The following is an 18,742-nucleotide window of genomic DNA, read 5'->3' as shown; positions in this document are numbered from 1 at the left end:
CTGTTGCTGTTGCCTGGTTCCATCTTGTGAACAGCCAAAAGGCAGCAAGTGAACATGACCATGAGAGATGGGGCCACCCATTCTTAGGATGACTGGGCTTTGGCCATAAATGGAAACGTATCTGATCTTGCCATTTTCCCTAAAACAAAACTAGAAGGGCTTAGTTCCCGTGGCTCCTACCCAAGCTTATGCTGAAGAGTCAGCATAAGCAGTATAGCACAGGACACTGAGTTGGCTCTAAGGCCACCGTATCCATCACTCTCCTACCACCACCACCAACAGCAACAGCTTCACCTCCCTGTCACATGACATATCTGCCAACCTCCACCTCATCCAACCTGTAGAGGACAGGAGGACCCCAGCCTTACAGCCTTAGTGGTACGTGAAAGAGTGACTGGATACATTATGCTTACCCTGTTTGGAATGGTGGCCAATACTTGCTCACTTCACAGAGTCGTGGTTGGAGAACAGATGTAATTGCTGATGGGAAATTTGGAAAGACTGCAAATGCCATCTTTACAGAGGTCCCCAGAGCCAGTGTTACGTGACAGTGAAATGTAGTCAGCTGAGAACCTGAGAGAGTGTGGGGAGCTGGACGGATGGGCAGATCATCCCAGAAGTTTTGGCACAGTGAGGCTGGGCCATCCCTACCTAGGACATCACCTGTGCCCAGCTTACAGAGACCATGGACCAGTGCCCCAGAGCAGACTCCCCAAACAGACCTTCTGCAGCCTTTACCACTGTGACACCGTCAGGCTCCCAGGGGAATCTCCTAGCCTGTCCAGACAACCACTGTCACCAGCAGGAGCCTCCCTTTTCAAGAAGACTTGAGTGGTGAACTCAATTCATCACTCCCAGAGCCCCCATACTGAGCACATTTGTCAAAGAATACCTGGAAACTGGCCCCGAATACCAAATGGCTTCTACAGCCCAGAGCCCTTTGCCAGCCTCACCTACTCTCACCTTCTTCTTGGACACCCTTGGACCTTCTCAGACAGAGCTGTCCACATGCCCCACCCCAGAATACACCCCAGACTGTCCTGCGCATCCTCCAGGATGCAGAATGAGGAGCCAGGACCAAGTGGGCTGTAAAATGTTGCTTTAATGTCCCAGTGCTCCAATGAAAAGATTCCAACCTATTGGAGCAAGAAGTGGGATGGCCCCATCTCAGCCCCATTTCCAATTTCCGTGTCCCCAAGGCCACAGCAACCACAACTAGGAACTGGCTCACCCGTTTTCTACTCCCTGTGACTGCAAGACTTCTTATGATGAGCAAGATCCCGGTGTCCACACCAGGCCCTAAGCCTGCTAAGCCTGCCACGGAAGACGTCATCTTCACGGGGGTCCCATGGCCAGGATTTCAAAGCAGAAGTCAGAGGAGCCCAAGCTTGCCTGCCTCCCAAACCTGGCCAAGGCCAGCCACAGAATCCAGTCCAGCAGGAGCCAGAGCAGCCAGGACCTCACACTTCTGATTCCAGGCTGGAGATCCGCCTCCAGGTGCGGGATCTTGAAAACCCTTGTGTCCCACAGGCTTCCCTGCAGACCTCTCCCGGCACCCCACTGTCCCTGTAGCCCGTGCCTAGCCCCAGGGTCCTGCCTCTGTGTGACGGAGGATCCCAGGCTCCAACGAGCCAGGGGCTGCGGCTGGCACAGGGTAGAGGGTGACGGCAGACAGTCCCCCAACAGAATGGCAGGTGGCTGTGGGCGTGCATACAGACGAGCTGTCTGGGCTGCCAGGTGGCCACCCCTGCTGGTACTCGCTCCACACAAGCCTCCCGGTAGGACGGCAGCCGCATTGACTGTGACTGAACCAAGTGCCTGCAGGATGGCCGGCTCTGGGGGCATGGGCAGGCGCAGGCGTGACCGGTGCACCTCGCAGGCAGCAGACTGGATCGAGTGAAGGCTTCTGCCACCGAGCTGGGCAGGGAAGCATGGCGAGGACGCGGGCCCCGCGCCCAGGCCGCGCGCAGCAGAGCCTCCCGCTGAGCCAGCTGTTCTGGCCCGAGCAGTGGCCGTTCGTCAGGCTCCGGGGGCTCCGGGAAGAGCGGGAGGAAGGGGCGCCCGGACCTCTCCGCTCGAGGGAAGGAGCTGTAGTGGCAGTGCGCGGACAACAGGGGGCGCTCCGGGAGCGCGCGCCGCTCTGAGGCTGAGAGGTGCCGCCCCGGGTGCCCGACACTCACCGGCCACCGCGCATCCCAAGTGTGCCTGCAGGATGCTCGAGAGACGTCGGGCAGAGGCGGCCCGCACAGCGCGGGGCGACCCGGGGGCTGCGGGACCCTGCGCACTAGCGGGGTGCGGCCCCCACCGGGAGGCCCCCAGCAGCTGGGATTCGGTTGTCCCGGAGGCCCCGGGGTGGACGACCGCGGGCCTGCGCTGGTGGGAGCGGGTGCGCGGCGGTTGCTGCCCCAGTTCTCGATGGTGCGAGTGGCGCGGTCTAGGGAGCTGCTCACGTCTGCCGTGCTCACCATGTCTCGAGCCGCCTGCAGCATCTTCAGCACATTTGCCTGGGCTGAGTCTGCTGTCAGGTCCGGGCTGGGCGACCGCGCGGGGCTGGGGAGGCTCTGCACCCCGTTGAAGCAGCTGTAGATGCCCTATTAAGACACAAAGGGGAGAAAGGCCGTGAGCCGAGGCACCTTCGCAGGGACCAGCCACCGCTGTGCCAGGCCTTGTTCCAAGCAACAGCTTTTTAAAGCCCCAACTGTGCGCTCCTCGTGTGTCAGGCAACTTGTGCCGTTCTGTAAGGGATCTGGTATCTTTCTAACGACGCGTTCTAGCAAACGGCAGGGAGGACTCAAAGCACACTCCTTCCCAGTATCTCAGTTCTCCATGGGTAAACGGTCCGCAGGCAGCCGTTGCAGTGCCTGACACCGAGACCTGTGCGGGAGGAGGCAGGCACCTACCCTGCTGAAAGCCAGCAGGAAGTCCAGCTGGGATGAGCTGGGCACCGAGTGGCGAAGTTTCCAGTAGACCAGGTGCTCCCAGGCAAAGACGAGCAGGGCCAGCCCCATGGCCACCAGCAGCATGTAGAAGACCCCGGCCATGTTGTCGATGTCCAGCTTGCTGCTCATCACCTCATTTTTCTCATTCTGGCAGATCCCCGAGAGCCACACAGTCTCCAGCTTCTGCGTCTCCCCTGACAGAGAGTACATACAAGACTCAAGTGGTTGACAAACCCTACCCACACTCCCCCGAAGCCTGGCTAGAGGATGGTTCCACATCCTCGTTTCCTAGCGGGGAGCAGAGGCAGGACAGGGGCAGCCAGTAAGCAAGGAGAAACAGCAGAGCAAAGGTGCAGAATTTGTGTCAGCCTTAATGCCCTTTACCTGCCCACTCCCATATGCTCAGTAAAGTCTTGTTTTCATAGTTATTTGAGGTAGGGTTGGCCTTGAACCTGACAGTAGGCAAGAATGAGCTTCCTGCCTCTACCTCCCAAGTGCTGGGATTACAGGCTGGCACCACCACACCTGGCAGTAAAGGCTTGTCAGTTGGTTAAATTTTGTCACGCACTCGCTCATTCATGCACCCTCCTCTACTCTTTACGGCTGACATGCCAAGCCCGAGCTGGGCCCCTGGGAGAGCGCAAGCACTCTTCTGTGCTCTCATTCTTCTGGGCAATTTATGGTGTGAACAGAGTTTTGGATTTAAGGTGCAGATGCTCATGAAGGCCAGAGGTGTCCAGTCCCCCTGGAGCTGGAGTTACAGTCAGTTGTGAGTTACCTGATGTGGGTGTAAGGAACCAAACTCAGGCTCTCTGCAAGAGCAGAGTGTGCTCTTAGCTACCGAGCCACCCCGCAGCCCCAAGGCATGGGAGTGTTACGTTTTATTTTGAGACAAACTCTTGATTTGTAGCACAGGCCTCCAACTCATGAACTCTGTGTCTTGGTCCCCAGAGTGCTAGAGTTAAGGTGCTCACGCAGCTCAGACAACTTGTGGCTAAGGATGGAAATCCTGCAGACTGAGAGCTTTCTCTGAGTTTAGTGCAGGCTGGGCTGGCCATTCCAGCCAGTGAGCCCTGCTGCCAAGGCTAGCCTGCCTCCAACTTGGGGTAGGCAGGTGTCTGGCCCTCATCTAGGAGAGACCATGAGAAGGTTCTTCGGGGTGGTGCTCAGCCACTCAGAACCCCCATCAGGCAACTTGGGTGTTTCTTGCCTACCTTGCCCTTTAGGGAACCCCCAGCTCTGGTCCTCGCTCCCTCTTGCAAGTCACCCCTTCTGAGGTCTCATCAGTTTTCCTTCATACTTATCCCCCAAACTGCTTCCACCTCACCCCCAGAGGCCTTTCCCTGTGCAGCTCGGTGCACACAGAAATGGTGGCAGGGATACTGAAAAGCACAGGCTCTTCGATCCACCCTGGCCCCTAAAGTGATGGCACTCACCGTCTCCCAGGAACTGCAGGAGTGCCAGGTCTATGGCCCGCTTCCAGTGGGAGTCTTTCTGCATGGCAATGCCATAGCCAGTGGTGGCAAAGACTTTGCCAGACCCAATGGTGACCAGCTTGCAGCCTTCGTCCTTGCCCGCCATGTAGTTGAGAACAGCAGCATCATAGATGAAGGCATCCAGCTTCCTAGAGACAGGCTGAGGCCTCAGGGCCAAGGACCCATACAGGTGAGAGGGAGGCAGCAAACCCAGGGCCTGGACAGGGGTCTGAGTACAGGAGCCTGCAGCCACCATGGGGAGGTGCCCTTGCAAAGAACCCCTTCCTCACTCCTCAGCGAGGATAGGGGACTCTCTGCCCCAGAATATACAGCCCAGCTGCTCCTCCCCTTTCACCCTTAAGAGTGTGCAAACTTTGTAGCATTGCCTCAACACTTCACCCGCATTTCTGGGTCACGGGGTAAATACCCGTTTTCACTTTCAGCTCCACTCTGCCTTAAGAACTTCCCATCCCTCCCCAGGAGTCCCACATGACATGCCAGCTCCACTGTCCCCACCTTCGGACTCTAAAGAAGGGCTGCCTAAGAGTGCCTCCTGGGGAGACATGGCGCCAGAGACAGAAGAGGGCGCAGGGCTGGGGACCCACCCCATCTTCAGGCTTGTGAGAGCGTCCTCCACCGAGCGCTGGTTGAACTTGACCATGTGGGTGTGCATGTCACGGTAGTTGCTACGAATGTTCCTCTCTGTGCTGCCGTTGGGCACCGTGCCGAAACGGAAGGGTGGGTATTGATCTTGAGGCCGCTGAAACTACAGGCAAAGAGCAAGCCACTCCCACCCTCTTCCTCTAGCCTCCCGGGTATCAAAACCCCAGCCCCAAGTCTGACTTGCACAGCCTTAGACAGGCTTCTCCTGTCTTTTACACATGGAACCTTGGAAGCCCGGAACAGGTGGAGGCTTAGCCAAGGCCACTCAGACTGTGGACCTGTGCAGTCCCTCTCCCCAGACCCCCAGATACTTCCCACTGCAGCCCTAGTTCAAATTCCCCAGACTCTGTTTGTTCTGGGTCTGCCCTTCCAAGGTCTATCCCCATCCTTGGTGTGTCCCCACCCTCCACCTGGCTGTGGCCCAGGAACCTTCTTGTCACTAAGGCCCGACACAGTGTCGATGTACTGCTCCTGGATCATGAAGGCCGCCAGATTAGCCGTGTAGCTGGCAAGGAAGATGACAGCAAAGAACGCCCACACCAAGACCATGATCTTGCTGGTGGTACCCCGGGGGTTCTCGATGGGGACAGAGTTGTTGAAGACCAGTGCCCACAGCAACCACACGGACTTGCCAATGGTAAAGGATGGGCCGCCGGATTCTGGGGGTGAGAGGGTGGGTGTTGGGGTTTTCCTGACCCACTGTGAAAGCGCTCAGAGGTTCCTTGTGGGAACCTCCTCACTGGCCATTCCACCATGTACTCCACCCAGGCCCGGGTAACAGCTTACTCTTGCCCTTGGTGAGGTTCTGGTTGTAGCTGACAGGGCTGAAGTACTCGAACATGAAGACAGTGATGGCGACCACCGTGAGGCACATGACAAACATCATCACCCACACGGCAGGGCTGTAGGGTTCTGGGGACCAAGGCAGTGACTCAGAGACCTGGGCCCCACCCCATTCCAACAGTGCTAAGCAGCCACAGCTGGAGACGTGTGCAAAGGAGGGGCCTGGCAGCCCTGTAGATGGGGCCAAAGGCCCCTCATCCTCAGAGGAGCAGAACCCCCAAAGAGCCCAAGGAAGAACAGTGTGCGGTGTCCAATGCTTCCTCCCCTCTTCTGCTCTGAGACCTCACATCACTCCACTGTGTGTGTGTGTGTGTGTGTGTGTGTGTGTGTGTGTGTTCCTGCCTGGCCTGGAACTCACTATCACTGTGTAGACCAGGCTGGCCTTGAACTCACATGCTTTGATCCCAAAATACTGGGATCAAAGGCAAGTGCCACCACTCTTGGCTCTGATTTTTTTAAGCCACTCAGCACAAAGGGGCAGGGCTGGAGTCTCACACTGACACTAGCTCTCAGCCCCTCTCCAGCCTTCCACCTGTCCTCACAGCTCTCTGAACCCCTTCATGCTGCAAGCCCCACCTGACCTCCCACTGGGCACTCTGGAAAGGGAAGGAACATAGTTGTATGCTGGCTGGAGGCCAGCCATAATGGGGCTGACCCCCCAAATACAGGGTTCCTAATGAGTAAAAACACAAAACAAACAAAAAACACATCAGCATCTCTCTCATGCTCCCCACATGCTTCATCCTTGGTCCATGACCTAACCCGCACCACAGCTGGTAGCCAGTCTCTCTTCACATCCTTCCCGGTGCCTCCATCAGCCCGTCCATTGGATTCTTCTCACCTGACCTCACTCAGAACCCACTAACGATAGCATCACTCCTTCCGTTTCCTCTTCACTTACCTCCCACCACCCTCTAAGACTCCCGCAGATAATACACTTGGCTTTGAGGGACACCATTCTGCTCATACCCTCCACCCCCACCCCTGGACCATGGTGCCCAGAGCCTTCACTGACCACCCAAACCTCACCCAGAAAAGCTGAGGGAGAGACAGTTCCATTGCTTCTAGCCACCATCACACTAATGCCGGTCTCCACAAAAGGCACAGAGAAGTCTATAATCTCAGAGCGCTCCTCATTGATGGTGAGGGAGCCGATGGCCATATCTGCCCGCTTGTAGTATACCTAGGGGGCAAGAGGGCATCCAAAAGGTCCCCCAAGAACTTCAGCACTCTCCCGAGTCCTCATCCAGGGAGTGCGCCCAGCACCCACCCGTGGGTCCTCAGAGCTGGGTCCCAGGACCTCATCCCTGCAGAGCTGACAGCCTAGTTGCACAACCCCGTGGCCGAGGGAAGCAGGAAGTCTGGCGGCACGCAGACAGGGTGGCCAGCTGAACCTGGGGTGGACCTACCTCCCCGATCATGCCGTTCCACACTCCTCGTACCCTCTTGCCGTGCTTGCCGTTGGTCACCAGGTACAGGTCGTAGGAGAACTTGACCACCTTGGCCAGCCTTTTGAGGATGTCGATGCAGAAGCCCTTGCAGCAGAGCTTGGTGTAGGGGGCTGCATCCCCACTGCTGCAGCAGCCACCGCCACGAGTCAGAGCCCATCACAGGGCCCAACCCCAGCTGCCCCTCCCAGCCCCCCATGAGCCCCCCAACCAAGCATCACGCACGCGCACATGCACACACACACACACACACACAGTAGCTGCCCCTCCCATGGCAACACCCAGCTCACACCAGACCTGAAGGTGTGGTTGCTCTGTCGACGGCAGGGCACAGTGTTGGGCACACAGCCACCTGTGCCAGGGTCAGGACTCTCCACGATGACAAAGGGCCGTTCTTCCAGTGTGGCCACCGTCAGGTGCCGGCTGTCTACCACAGGCTGCAGAGAAGTGCTGTAGCGAGGCCAGACTGGATACTTCATGTAGAGGACTCCATGATCCCAGCGCCCCACCTGCAGAGGACAAGCAGCCTCAGCCAGATCCTGCAGCACCGCTACCCACCCCCTGCTGTCTAGACAGGGCTTCTGGGGACCATCTGCCAAGAGCAAGCACCCTACAGGCACCCAAGGCAGAGAGATTAGGGAGGCTTGCGGCAAAGGCATTTGGAAGACAGGAAAACAGGCCAAGGGCTGAACATGGACACAGGGCAGGCTCCCCACATCCTCCTCCAGGCCCTGGGTCCCATGATCTCCAAAGTCACCACATTGCTGCTGGACCAAAACAGCTTCCTAAAGCTCGGACTGTCTCACCAGGCTCACTTCCCCATGACCTCACCAACATTCATATCCAACATCTCCCCATTTTTTCATCCCCCAACTATCTGCCGCATCATTTAACAGTCTTTTGTCTAGATAAGGTTAGCACCCCTTCCCACTAAGCTCTTAGTCCTCCAGAGTCCGACCCAACATCCCATCCCATCTCTAGCTTCCTCCTTCGAAAGCAGAACTGATTCTTGTCTTCCTTTCTGCTCACTTGCTGCGTGGGGTTGTTGTTTGGTTCTTGTTAGGGGGCAAAACAGGTTCTTGCTGGCTTGTAACTGGCTATGTAGCTCAAACAGATCAAGCTGGTTTGGATTTGAGGCAATCCCGCCTCTGCCTGCTTGAGTACTAGGATTGCAGGCGTGAGTGACCTTCCCCTGGCCCCATGCTGTTTTGCGTACGTCTGTGCTTAAGCACAGAGCTTTCCTTATTCTACTTGTTTAATATGTGGGCCAGGACTGCGTGACAGAAATGCTTAAGTTCTGTTGTGCAAGGAAAGCAGGGTGCACTTTCCTTGGGTAGGGCGGAGGAGGTGGCACAGCTGAGGTATGGACAGACGGCCTCTGCTCAGCCACGGGGAAATAACAGGAAACAGAGGGCCCCTGGGCTCACCCCCTTCTCACCATCTCCCAGAGGCGGTGCCGGTTGAGGGCGATCACAACCATGGTGGGCTGGACCAGGTACCCACCAGGGCTGAAGGAGAAGTCTCGGCCCTCCCAGGTGACATTCAGTAGGTGCCTGGGGAGGTAAGGAGAGATGCCAGGGTGCCCCAAGACCCCAGGATGTGGCTCTGTCTAGGACACCCCTTACCACCTCCGTTAAAAGAGCATTTGTGTGCTTATTTTAAAAGTCTCCCTGTGTTGACCTCTAAAACCCTAAAACCTGCTGTTTTTTTTAGGTAAGAATTCTAAGACCCAGAGATCTAAAGGAACTTGACCCCAGGCATAGGCTAGTAAGAGCTAGAGGGAGATGAGGCCAGGGACCCCAAGCTCACTGCCATTCAAGTCCCATGAAAGTGGCCCACATGACTGGATAGTTGTTCACCTGTAGAAGGCCTTCCTGGCAGGGCTGACGGGTCCAGGGTGACTTCGGCAATCTCCAGCCGGGGCTGGCAGGGTGCCGTACTGGCGTCGGTAGCTGTGGGCACCGAGGGCCAGAATGGCCACACCGTCACGGACCTTCTGGCGTAAGCTGAGGCGCCAGCTCTCGGTGACCACGCTGATGAGGCCCACCGGGAAGGCGGCAGGGGGCGCGTCGGTGCTACCCAGCGCCAGGTTAGGCACCAGCCACACGTGACCGGGTCCCACCAGGCCGGCCTGCGCAGCCTCAGCGAACAGCACCTCAGCCTCCTCGCGGGAGCAGTAGGCCACCAGCACCGGCGCGTCGACCTGGCGCAGCAGGCGCTGAGTGCGCGCTCGCGTCCCGCCCGGGCCCAGCTCCAGCGTGAGCACGTCCAGCAGCTGCCAGCTCAGGTAGCTGGCGTCGGCGACGGCGCGCACGCCCTCGAGGAAGAGCGCGTGGCCCGGGTGCAGGCTGGTGATGACGGCGAAGGCGCTCCAGTCGTATTCCTCCAGCACCTTGAAGAGCACCTGCAGCTGCTGCTCCAGGGACACGCCCAGCTGCAGGAAGGCGGAGCCTGGCTCCTGGGGGCGGGGCGGGGCCTAAGTGGGGAGCCGGGCGGAACGAGCCTCGCCCTGAGCCTCTGCCCCCACCTTTCCATGTTCCCGAAAGCACAGAGTAGGAAGGGGCTCCGTGTCCCGAGAGCCCCCTGCTCTGGGCCCAGTTGGAGACACCTGGGGAATTTTACGAACGAAATTTCCGGCCCCCGACCTGACCCTGCTGGACCACGGACCAGAAACATCAACACCATCAGTGAACCTATTAGAAACGTACCCGACACCTACTGCATCCAGTAGGATTTCGGGGTGACCCCTGGTATCTGCCTATGAAGAAGCTCTTCCGAGATTCCCCTGAGCCCGCGAATTTGAGAAGCACGGCCCAGACCAACTTGCCCTCTGCAAGCACCATAAGAATCAAAGTGCTGGGAGCTGAGGAAAGCACCATCCTTCCCAGAGCTTCCCAGTGAGAAAGCGCCTCCTTCACAACCCCTCAAAGCCCGCAAGCGCTTTCAACCTCAGTGTGCAGATTCCTTCCAAGGTCTCCTTGGGGCCACTACAGCTGCTCCCAAGATGCCTCTCACTGTCATCAATCAAATCTGATTTTTTTAAAAAGAGAAACTATAGGTCCCAACCCCCGTTTCTTCGGTAGACTCATTTCAACTAGGAGAACCAAAGAAGCAAGGTGGTTACATGCCTCTACCCACAGCACTTGGGAGGCAGAAGCAGGAGGGTCGTCGCCACAAGTTCAGGACCAACCTGGTCTACACAGTAAGTTCCAGACTGTAGCCCAGGCTAGAGACTGACACCCTATCTCAAAGAGAGAAAGCGCAAAGATGGAGACTTTGCAGCCGTAGCCACCACCTCATTTGGCTCTTGATCCAAGCAAACAGACTAAAAAAACAAACACGTATGACATTTATGAGGTGGTGGGGAGATGACCCTGGCCAGATATCTGAGCAGGCCAAGGGAGCTTTGTTATTTGTTTTAGATGTGATGATGTATAGCGGCTTTGTTTTTTTAGGCTTTCGTCTGCTGGAGGTACACACTGAGATATTTACGGGCGGGGTAGGTAATAAGCTGTCTGGACTTTTGCTTCAGTTCACCACAGTAGGGCAAGGGTGAGCATGGGGAGGGGGTACAGGCCACGGTGGACAGAAAGTAGGTGAGGAGCCTCAGACTTCTCTGTGGTGAATTAGCAGTGAAATAGAAGCAAATCAAACCAGTGCTCTTCCTCACCTTTTCCCCTGACTGCTTTTTCCAGTAAAGCTAACCGCTTCCCAAGTGGTGAGTCCCACTCCTTCCCCAGGCTTCTCTCTATCATCCAAAGCTCCCAGCACATCCCTATGCCCCTCCCAATTCCCCCTTAGCCTCAGAGCAAAGGGGGAATTTTGTCTGATGTTTGTCTCAGAGCAAACATCACTTGTTAAAAAGTCATATCTGGCCAACACCCTATCCAAACAGGCCCTGTGAGGCTCCTTCCCTGGGGGCATCCATCTTGCCTTCAAAATGCCTCTGTCACTTGGAATTACATATGAATCTGTGCTGGAAACTTTCTTCCCAGAAGACCAAGGGTGACAAGCTTGGTCTGTCTTTGCCTTGCCTGGAGCAGTGACCTGGCCTTGTGGTGCCATCCCCTACAGATGAACGCTCAGTGTCCAAAGGGTCTGAGGCCTGCCAGTGAGAGCTGGAGAAGCAGAGGGGGTAGCCTGGGCACCACTGCTGGTAGGCTATCTCCCACCTCATCCAGGCAAAAGTGTGACAGCGATTCAGAGCACTGATGCACTGGAACCAGAAATATCCTTCCCACAGTCTCTCCCCCTTCCCTCATCACATCTTCAGTCCCACCCAGGCCCAGCTTCCAATGACTTAAGCTGTTCCCTAGTCCAAACTCAGCCCTGGACCCTAGCTGCAGCCTAGCTCTGGGCTCGGGGAGGAAGGGACAGGCACCTTGGGGGTGAGGACCACGGCAGAGCCTCCGCTGATGCTCAGGATAGGCACGTGGGTCTGTGAGGAGACGAAGTCCAGTAGCTGGGCCACAGCCTCGGTGTCCACGTTGTCCTCAAAGACGATGCCGTGGACCCGGGCAGCACCCAGAATCCCGCAGATTTCGGTGAGGATGCTGCTGGGGTTGGTGTTGTTGACCCCAACTGTGAGTGGCTGGATCTCCAGAGGCAGGTCCAGGAAGTTCTGAGAGGTGAGACGAGTCCGGGCCTGGGCCTGCAGTGGCCCGGAGCTGCCAAACACCACTGCCACCGTCACTGCCTTTTCTCCCTGCCCTGCACCCAGCCCTGCCCAGGCACCAAGGAGTGAAGTGAGCAGCAGGGCGGGCCCCAGGGCCCCACCCATGTCCACTGGATGGTCCTGGAGAGAAATCAGGGCAGGCACAGAGAGAGGCAGATGGACAAACAGAAGGTAAGGGCCAGAGAACACACAGCCAGAGGACAGAGAAAAGAGAACCTTCCTCCACAGGAGAAGCAGAGACCCACAGACACAGGCAGGCAGGCAGACAGACAGACAGACAGACACAGAGAAAGAGAAAGGTTAGCTGAACATCCCCAGAGCACCTTGGAGAGGCAAGAACTGGGGAGAACAGAAGCCAAGACAAGGCTTGTTACCCTTATCTATGAGTACTAAGAAATGTCATGATCCTCAAACCCAGTTCTCTAGGTTCTGCCCTATCAAAGACACTGAAATGTTAGTGTGTTTTTCAAGAGGATGGAGCAGAGGTGGACAGAGCTGAGTTCAAATTAGATGTGTCATTTACCAACTGTGTGATCTTTAAGACAAACAAATAAAAATTATTTCAAAATCATATAAAGATGTGTGTTTGTGTATGGGTCTGTGCACCTGTGTGGGTAGCTGTGGAGTCTGGAAGGAGGGCGTCAGATTCCTGTAGTTAAAGGTGGTCGTGAGCTGCCTGGTGAGGGTGCTGGGAATGAAACTAGGTTCTGTAGCCCCTGAACCATCTCTCTAGCTCAGCCATGTGATCTCTGAGAAGGCTCTGAGCCTTTCTGAACTTCCAAAATGAAAGATTCAGCTATTCACTGCCATGAGCGAATTTTACCCTGTAGGCAACAGCCCCTTTGCCAGGTGAAGAAAGGTTGGTGATCCCTTAGCGCACCCATGGCCCAGTCTACTCTACAGCTGAACTGAATTTCGTATCTATCCCTCATCAGAGTGCGTACTTAGTGCTCAGCCTAGCCTGCTTACCACAGACAGCCCCTGAGCTTCTGCTGCGTGGCTCTGCCTGGCAGATCCTCCTCCTTCAGAGCTTGGATGGCATTACCACCTTCCCCTCAGCGAGCTCATTTAGACAACCCTCTAAAGCAGGGTGGTCAAGGCCAGCTCGCTTGGGTTCAGGGCACCCGAAGCCCTGAGGTGTCTGACTTACACACACTATTTTATATACCATTGCTGGTGTATAGAATTTTTTTTACACCTAACCTAAGGGCCTGAGTGTGTCTGCTACACAGATTCATCCTGGATCAAGACCAAGAGCTAAGCAGGTAAGAGAAACATGACTCTTGGATGCCTGCAGATGCAGTTCATGACCACTCTTTCCAGCTTCCTCCCACTCCTAACAAAACTAACCAGGGAGGGTCGAAGCATCCAAGTGGGCCTGCTGTTCCAGCCCCCAGGCAGGAGATTTGCAGACTTTTGCTGGGGCTTAGGAACTCACAAGGGCATCCCTGGTTTCTTCCAGACCTTTCTTTCCTCCGCTCTGCAGACCACTACATCTCTTCCTTTAGCTCCAAGTCTAATTTCTTATGGGACACCCCACAAAGGCTTCCCTCAGGAGTCTCCAGCTCTCTCTAAGGAAACAGGGCAAGGAAATTCAGGGATCCTCAGGGGGTGTGACAGAAACCTCTTGTCTTTGCTGACAAGGCAGCTCTGAAGGAGACCACAAAAGAAAACTTTCCAGTACACACGTGTGCAGATCCCCTTCTGGGAATGAGTTGCTGGATGCTAAGACATTAACACAAGGGAGACATGGTCCCTGTTCCCCAGGAACTTTGGGTCAATGCTGCAGAACCACCAGGCTGCTGCAAGCTCCTTCGGCCTCACTTCTTTTTCCATCAGACCCTGGCATCCCTACTTCCCTCCCCACCTCAGGATCCAGCACTTGTTCACACAGGTACAAGGAGCTGATAACAGCTGACAATGTTTTCGTCGTTGACAGTGAGATGAAATGTAACAGGTCAGGGCTTTAAGCTAACGTGCCAGGCAGTAGGAGTTCAGGCTAAGAAGCGAGGCTCGGTGGCAGAGGGAGGAGTGCCGTGGATTGAGAGCTCCCTGTGTCTACGAACGGCAGCTCAGAGACATAATTGAGTCTGGAATGAGATTGCAAATCACACCATGCCATGTGATTTGGACTATATAATTTCCAAGCATGACAGTGAAGGCCACTCACTGTCCTGCTCGCTGCCTCTCTGAAGGCCTGCGTGCTTATCCAGTTCCTTTAGGCAAGCGTCCCCAACTTCTGCCTGCTGGTGATGGGCTCTCTCCACCTGTGCTGACCAATGCACTAGCCCCAAGCACACAAGGTCTGAAATGCTTCTCGGTAAAGTGAGGTATGTTCAGTAAAGTGAGGTGGTGTGAAAAGTATGTAAAACGGTATGTAAGCTACCTCAATAATATCCTTTTTTTTTTTTTTTTACTTTTTTCACGTGGTGTGTGTGTGTGTATGTGTGTGGTGTGTATTCAGATGTGTATGTGTGTACACGTGCAGCGGAAGTCTGCCTGGCTTCCTCCCCACCTTCTTCACCAACATAGAGTATTTCTTTCGAACCCAGAGCACTAGAATTACAGGCAAGCTACAGAGCCCGTCCAGCATTTACGTGAGCTCTGGGAATCCAAACCGGTCCTCGTGTTTATGTGGAAAACTCGTTATCCGCTGAGCCACCTTGCCCCCTCTTCTCATTAATATTTCTACATTCACTACTTGTCAAAATAATATTTTGCATATGTCGAATTAAACTATACTATTAAGCCAGGCATGGTGGTGCACGTCTTTAATTCCCAGCAGGCAGATCTCTAGAGAGTTTGAGGCCAGCCTGGTCTATGGAGTGAGTTCCAGGACAGCCAGGGCTACACAGAGTAACCCTATCTAATAAACAAACAAACTATAGCATTAAAATTTCATCTGCTGCTTTTTCCATTTCATTTAACTATTTATTTCTTTTGAAGTAGGGTTTCAGTACGCAGCCCCTGCTGGCCTAGAATTCACTATGCAGACCAGAACTCACAGAAACCTGCCTGCCTCTGTGTCCCAGGTGCTGAGATCAAAGGTACGTGCCCATCACACCTGGCTCTTTTCTCTTCTATTCGTGTTGGTGCCAGACACTTTAAAACCGTTCATGTGGCTCCTGTTTTATTTCCTTCGGATGATGTGAGCCTGGGGGAAGGGCCAGGTTCTCTCCCGACCCGGAAGGGAGGCTGCTCCTTGCCGGCTTTCTCCCACTGTGAAAATACACTGCTGGGTTAAGGGTGAAGAGGAAGGGGAGGCTGAGGCAGGTTGTAAGAGTTGAAAGCCAGCAAGTCCCTGAGCTCACAAAGCAGTGTGACAGGGCATCTCCTCACAAGATGGCATACGTCCATTTCATGTCCCTGGCCCCAACCTCTCCTCCCCATCTGCTTCCTGCCCTCCTAACCGCTACAACTTGCTCCCTGTGACAAGTGTCAAGCAGGGGATCTTCTCTCTTGTTGAACTACCAGTGTCCAACAAGCTACCCCAACCCCACTGTCTTCTCCTCCTTGGATACTCACCCCTGCTAGTGGGTCACTGTCTTCATCTCCTGGCCTTGCTTCCTGCTGTTGCTCAGGGCAGAGAAACCTCTTCCTAACAAAATGCTATTGTCTCAGAGCCCAACCTAAGTCCCTCTTCTCTAGGCTTCTGCTGCTAATCTTGATCCATCATCTCTGGACCCCCAGGAAAAAGGCAGGGTTTGAGTCCCGCTGCTCTTTCCCTTCAGGGTGTGGAGCTCCGAGCGGGCCGTCCTCAGACCCCCTCACCATTGCTGGATCTTTGTGCATTTCTGATGACGATCTCTCTGCCAATGGATCTTTAAAGTAGTGTTTGCTGAACACCTGGCCCCCAAGTACAGGGAAGAGATTGAATACTCTGCACCCCCTGAAAGGTTCCATCAACCCCACATGTTCAGGGACCTCCTCTTCCGCTTGTACCAACCCCCAGTCACACACAGGCTCCTTGACAAGGCCGTGCAAAAACATACACACACTCACTAACCCGGGACACTGATGACATCCCCCACTCCCAATGCCCAGAAGCTGTGTTCCCAAAAGCTAGTATTATCCACCCAAGCTGCTGATTCCTGCCAGTGAGGACCCTCAGTGCGATGACCCTCTCTACCGTGTCGCTTTCCTTCGCTGCCCCGCTAACGCCCCAGTCGCCTGCAGAGAGACCCCCTCTATCTTGTCCACACCGGGGACAACCGAGTTCTGCCTCTTTCAATACTAACTGCCCCCTCCCGGCTGATCCCTCTCAGCCCCCCGGGGTGCCCCGCCCCCTCCCCTTGCAAGAATCTTACTCTGGGGCTGTGAAGTTCGGGGTATTTTTAGGCCGGCGATAAATAATTCATAGGGAACGTGGCATCTGGCTGCCCCTGCGGGAGGAGGGGGCGCGAGCACCGAAGAGCCACCATCACTCGCCGCTCAAGGACACTCGCGATGCAGCGACAGTGGCGGTGACTCCGGGCGCGGGGACCCGCGCCACGCCTCCTGGCGGCCAAATTGAGCACCACGCACTCTGAGCCCCCAGCCTGGCCACTGCCCCCTGAACTCTTCCCTCCAACTGCAGCCCCGGTCCCATCCCAGAAACCCACTGCGCCCAGCCTACTGCCCCACATTAGGCCTGTATCTCAAGGCCTTGGGCAAGGGATAGCAGAGTTAGCCTGGCAGGCTGGCCTGCGGGTCAGGACCCAGCCCAGGGGGCCCCGAGTGAACCCCGAGGCATCCAGTTTCCTGCCGACCGCTCCTTTCACGTTTTTATTCTTAACAACTTTTGAAACTCGCTCAGAGGCAGGGACTGGATCTGCTCCAGAAAGTCAGTGGGATGACATCTTTCCCAAATACGGGTTTTTGTCTTTTTTTTCCTCCTCCTCAAATTTTCTCATGACTGGGGGTGCGGGGTTGCTGACAGGGCCAGGACTGGCCACCATCTGAAGACTGAGAGTGTGCTATTCCAGATGTCCCACCGGGAAGGGAGGGCTAGGAAACAGAGTGAGCAAATGGGGTCAGCGTCCGACCCAGCGGGGATCCCTGCCGCTCGCCCCGCAGGGCCTTTGAAGGGTCGCCAATTGAGCCCTTGGGAGATTTGCAGACTGCTAGGTGCCTTTGCCTTTGGCAATCCTCCCCCTGCCTGTCTAGGCCAAGCACAAAACGCCTTCCACAGCCGGAGAAGCAGGCTTCTCCTCCCAGCCGTCGGCGGTCCTAGTTGAAGCCCCAGGAGACCACAGCTGCCAACTCGTGCTTCCAGGGCCCAGGGCGCGGGGACGCCGGCTCTCCCGGGGCCCTTTCTGCCCCCTCTCCTTTTGGAGCCCTGAGAGCCGGGAGGAAACGGCGTGGGGTTCGGCGCTTGGGGAAAGCTGTTACCCCGGAAACCCACTGATTCTCAGAGGTCAGGGGATGGAGCGTTAGGAGCTACTGTGGAAGGGAGAGAGTGGGGGGCGGAGGTTGGGGGACTCACCCCAGTGAGGGGGTCCGCGAGAGGCAGGTGCGCGCAGCAGGTGCCCAGCAGGGACCAGCTCGCCAGTTGCCACAGCCCCCTTCTTGCTCTCCGAGCTCTGTGTGCTTTCCAGCTCCCTGCGCTCTGCCGAACCCAGCCTCGGCCCCAGGTCCGGGCCCCTACCGGCTTCTTTGCCCCAGCAGCCGGCCTCTACCTGCAACAGTTGGACCGGGCAACCCAGTCTCCCGCGTCCGGGGACTGTGCCCAGGCTGGCCGGGCCACCGCGCCAGGCGAAGGAAAGGAGGCTCCGCGACCTAGGGACAAACGCCTTGGGCTCTCCGCCCGAGTCCTCCCCTCGCGCCCGCGGCTAGTCCGTCTCCCTGCGCCCAGGTCCACAACAGCGGTCCAGCTCCCGAGCGTAGCTGTCCCTTCGGGTCCCTGACTCCAGACCTGACCGGACTGTCCCGCGTCTGTCTCCACTGTCCTTGCCCGCGCGGCGCTGGGACCCCTTAAGTTGCCCACGAAGTTGGCGCCCCCCTCCCCGCCAGCCCCCAGCCGACACTCACCCAGGGAAGGGGCGCTGCACCCGCGCCCAGAGCACACGACAGTCTCCCGCGTCCCGGGCACCAGCCCCCCGCGAGCTGGCACGCTAGCTGCTAGCTCGGCGGGCACCGGAGCCGGGTGCGGCGGGACCAGTGCGGGTGGCGCGGCCTGGATGCCGCCCGCCCCCGCTCCCGCCCCGCGCCCCGCGGCAGGGCTGGGTCCTGGGCTTCGCAAAGGCGCACCTCCCGCTCTCGCTCTCGGGGCTCACCAGCCGACTGTGCTGGAGCTCGCCACCGCCGGTCGCCTCCGCCCCGCCCTGGCTTGCCCCAGCCGGCCACCGGCGCGCTTCTGGCCCCTCCAGGCCCCTCCCAGCCAGCCTGTGCTCTTAGCTGGTCCCCTCTCCTCTCTCCTGCTCTGGAAACCTGTCCCCAGACCCAGCACTCAGAGGCGAAGGAAGCCAAACACCAGCTTGCCGGGAGCTCTGGGTTTGAGCCCTTAGTTCCCTAGCCGTGTGACCTTGGGCCAGTTAATTTCGTGGCTCCTTCAGTGTATAAAGTAAGGCCAGCATCTTGCTGCCGTAAGAGGCTGTGAAACTCCCATAGGCTGAAATAGTTTTTTGAAAAGGCTTGTGGATTTGTCTGGAAGCTTGAAATGGAAAGGCACAGAGCGTGTGGAGATTAGCCGGCCAGGCCGAGCCTGCCAGCAACCAGGAG

The 18,742-nt window shown here is 56.6% G+C and overlaps 1 protein-coding gene across 7 annotated transcripts; it reads right to left on the bottom strand.

Moving 5' to 3' along the window:
• Nucleotides 1–1,087: 1,087 nt before the first annotated feature.
• Nucleotides 1,088–18,485, bottom strand: Grin2c (glutamate ionotropic receptor NMDA type subunit 2C). 7 transcript variants are annotated; one of them, XM_021635271.2, is made up of 13 exons: nucleotides 18,053–18,485; nucleotides 11,750–12,163; nucleotides 9,228–9,826; nucleotides 8,807–8,921; nucleotides 7,666–7,877; nucleotides 7,330–7,495; nucleotides 6,950–7,103; nucleotides 5,864–5,989; nucleotides 5,507–5,736; nucleotides 5,020–5,180; nucleotides 4,376–4,563; nucleotides 2,901–3,133; nucleotides 1,088–2,591 (listed from the first exon to the last, which is right to left on the bottom strand). In XM_021635271.2, the coding sequence occupies exons 2-13, from the start codon at nucleotides 12,146–12,148 to the stop codon at nucleotides 1,461–1,463; spliced, it is 3,714 nt and encodes a 1,237-aa protein (XP_021490946.1). In that variant the 5' UTR covers nucleotides 12,149–12,163; nucleotides 18,053–18,485; the 3' UTR covers nucleotides 1,088–1,460. The 7 variants fall into 7 exon arrangements, with proteins under 7 accessions (XP_021490946.1, XP_060242409.1, XP_060242404.1 ...); XM_060386426.1 differs by having other exon boundaries at nucleotides 11,750–12,259; nucleotides 18,053–18,119; XM_060386421.1 differs by lacking the exon at nucleotides 18,053–18,485 and adding an exon at nucleotides 17,508–17,626 and having other exon boundaries at nucleotides 11,750–17,029.
• Nucleotides 18,486–18,742: the final 257 nt, after the last annotated feature.

This window comes from Meriones unguiculatus, chromosome 7 (genome assembly GCF_030254825.1).
Source record: "Meriones unguiculatus strain TT.TT164.6M chromosome 7, Bangor_MerUng_6.1, whole genome shotgun sequence".
NCBI classification, from domain to species: Eukaryota; Metazoa; Chordata; class Mammalia; order Rodentia; family Muridae; genus Meriones; species Meriones unguiculatus.
This window is presented reverse-complemented; position numbering and strand designations above follow the sequence as displayed.

Bases quoted from the DNA above. Each gene is read 5' to 3' on its own strand.
- Grin2c (XM_021635271.2), bottom strand. From the start codon at position 12,148: ATGGGTGGGGCCCTGGGGCCCGCCCTGCTGCTCACTTCACTCCTTGGT. The intron at 7,496-7,665 runs GTCTGGTGTGAG...TGGCTGCTGCAG, and splicing joins CAGAGCAACCACACCTTCAG to CAGTGGGGATGCAGCCCCCT. The intron at 5,181-5,506 runs GTTCCTGGGCCA...CTTTGCCTGTAG, and splicing joins CGGGCCTTAGTGACAAGAAG to TTTCAGCGGCCTCAAGATCA.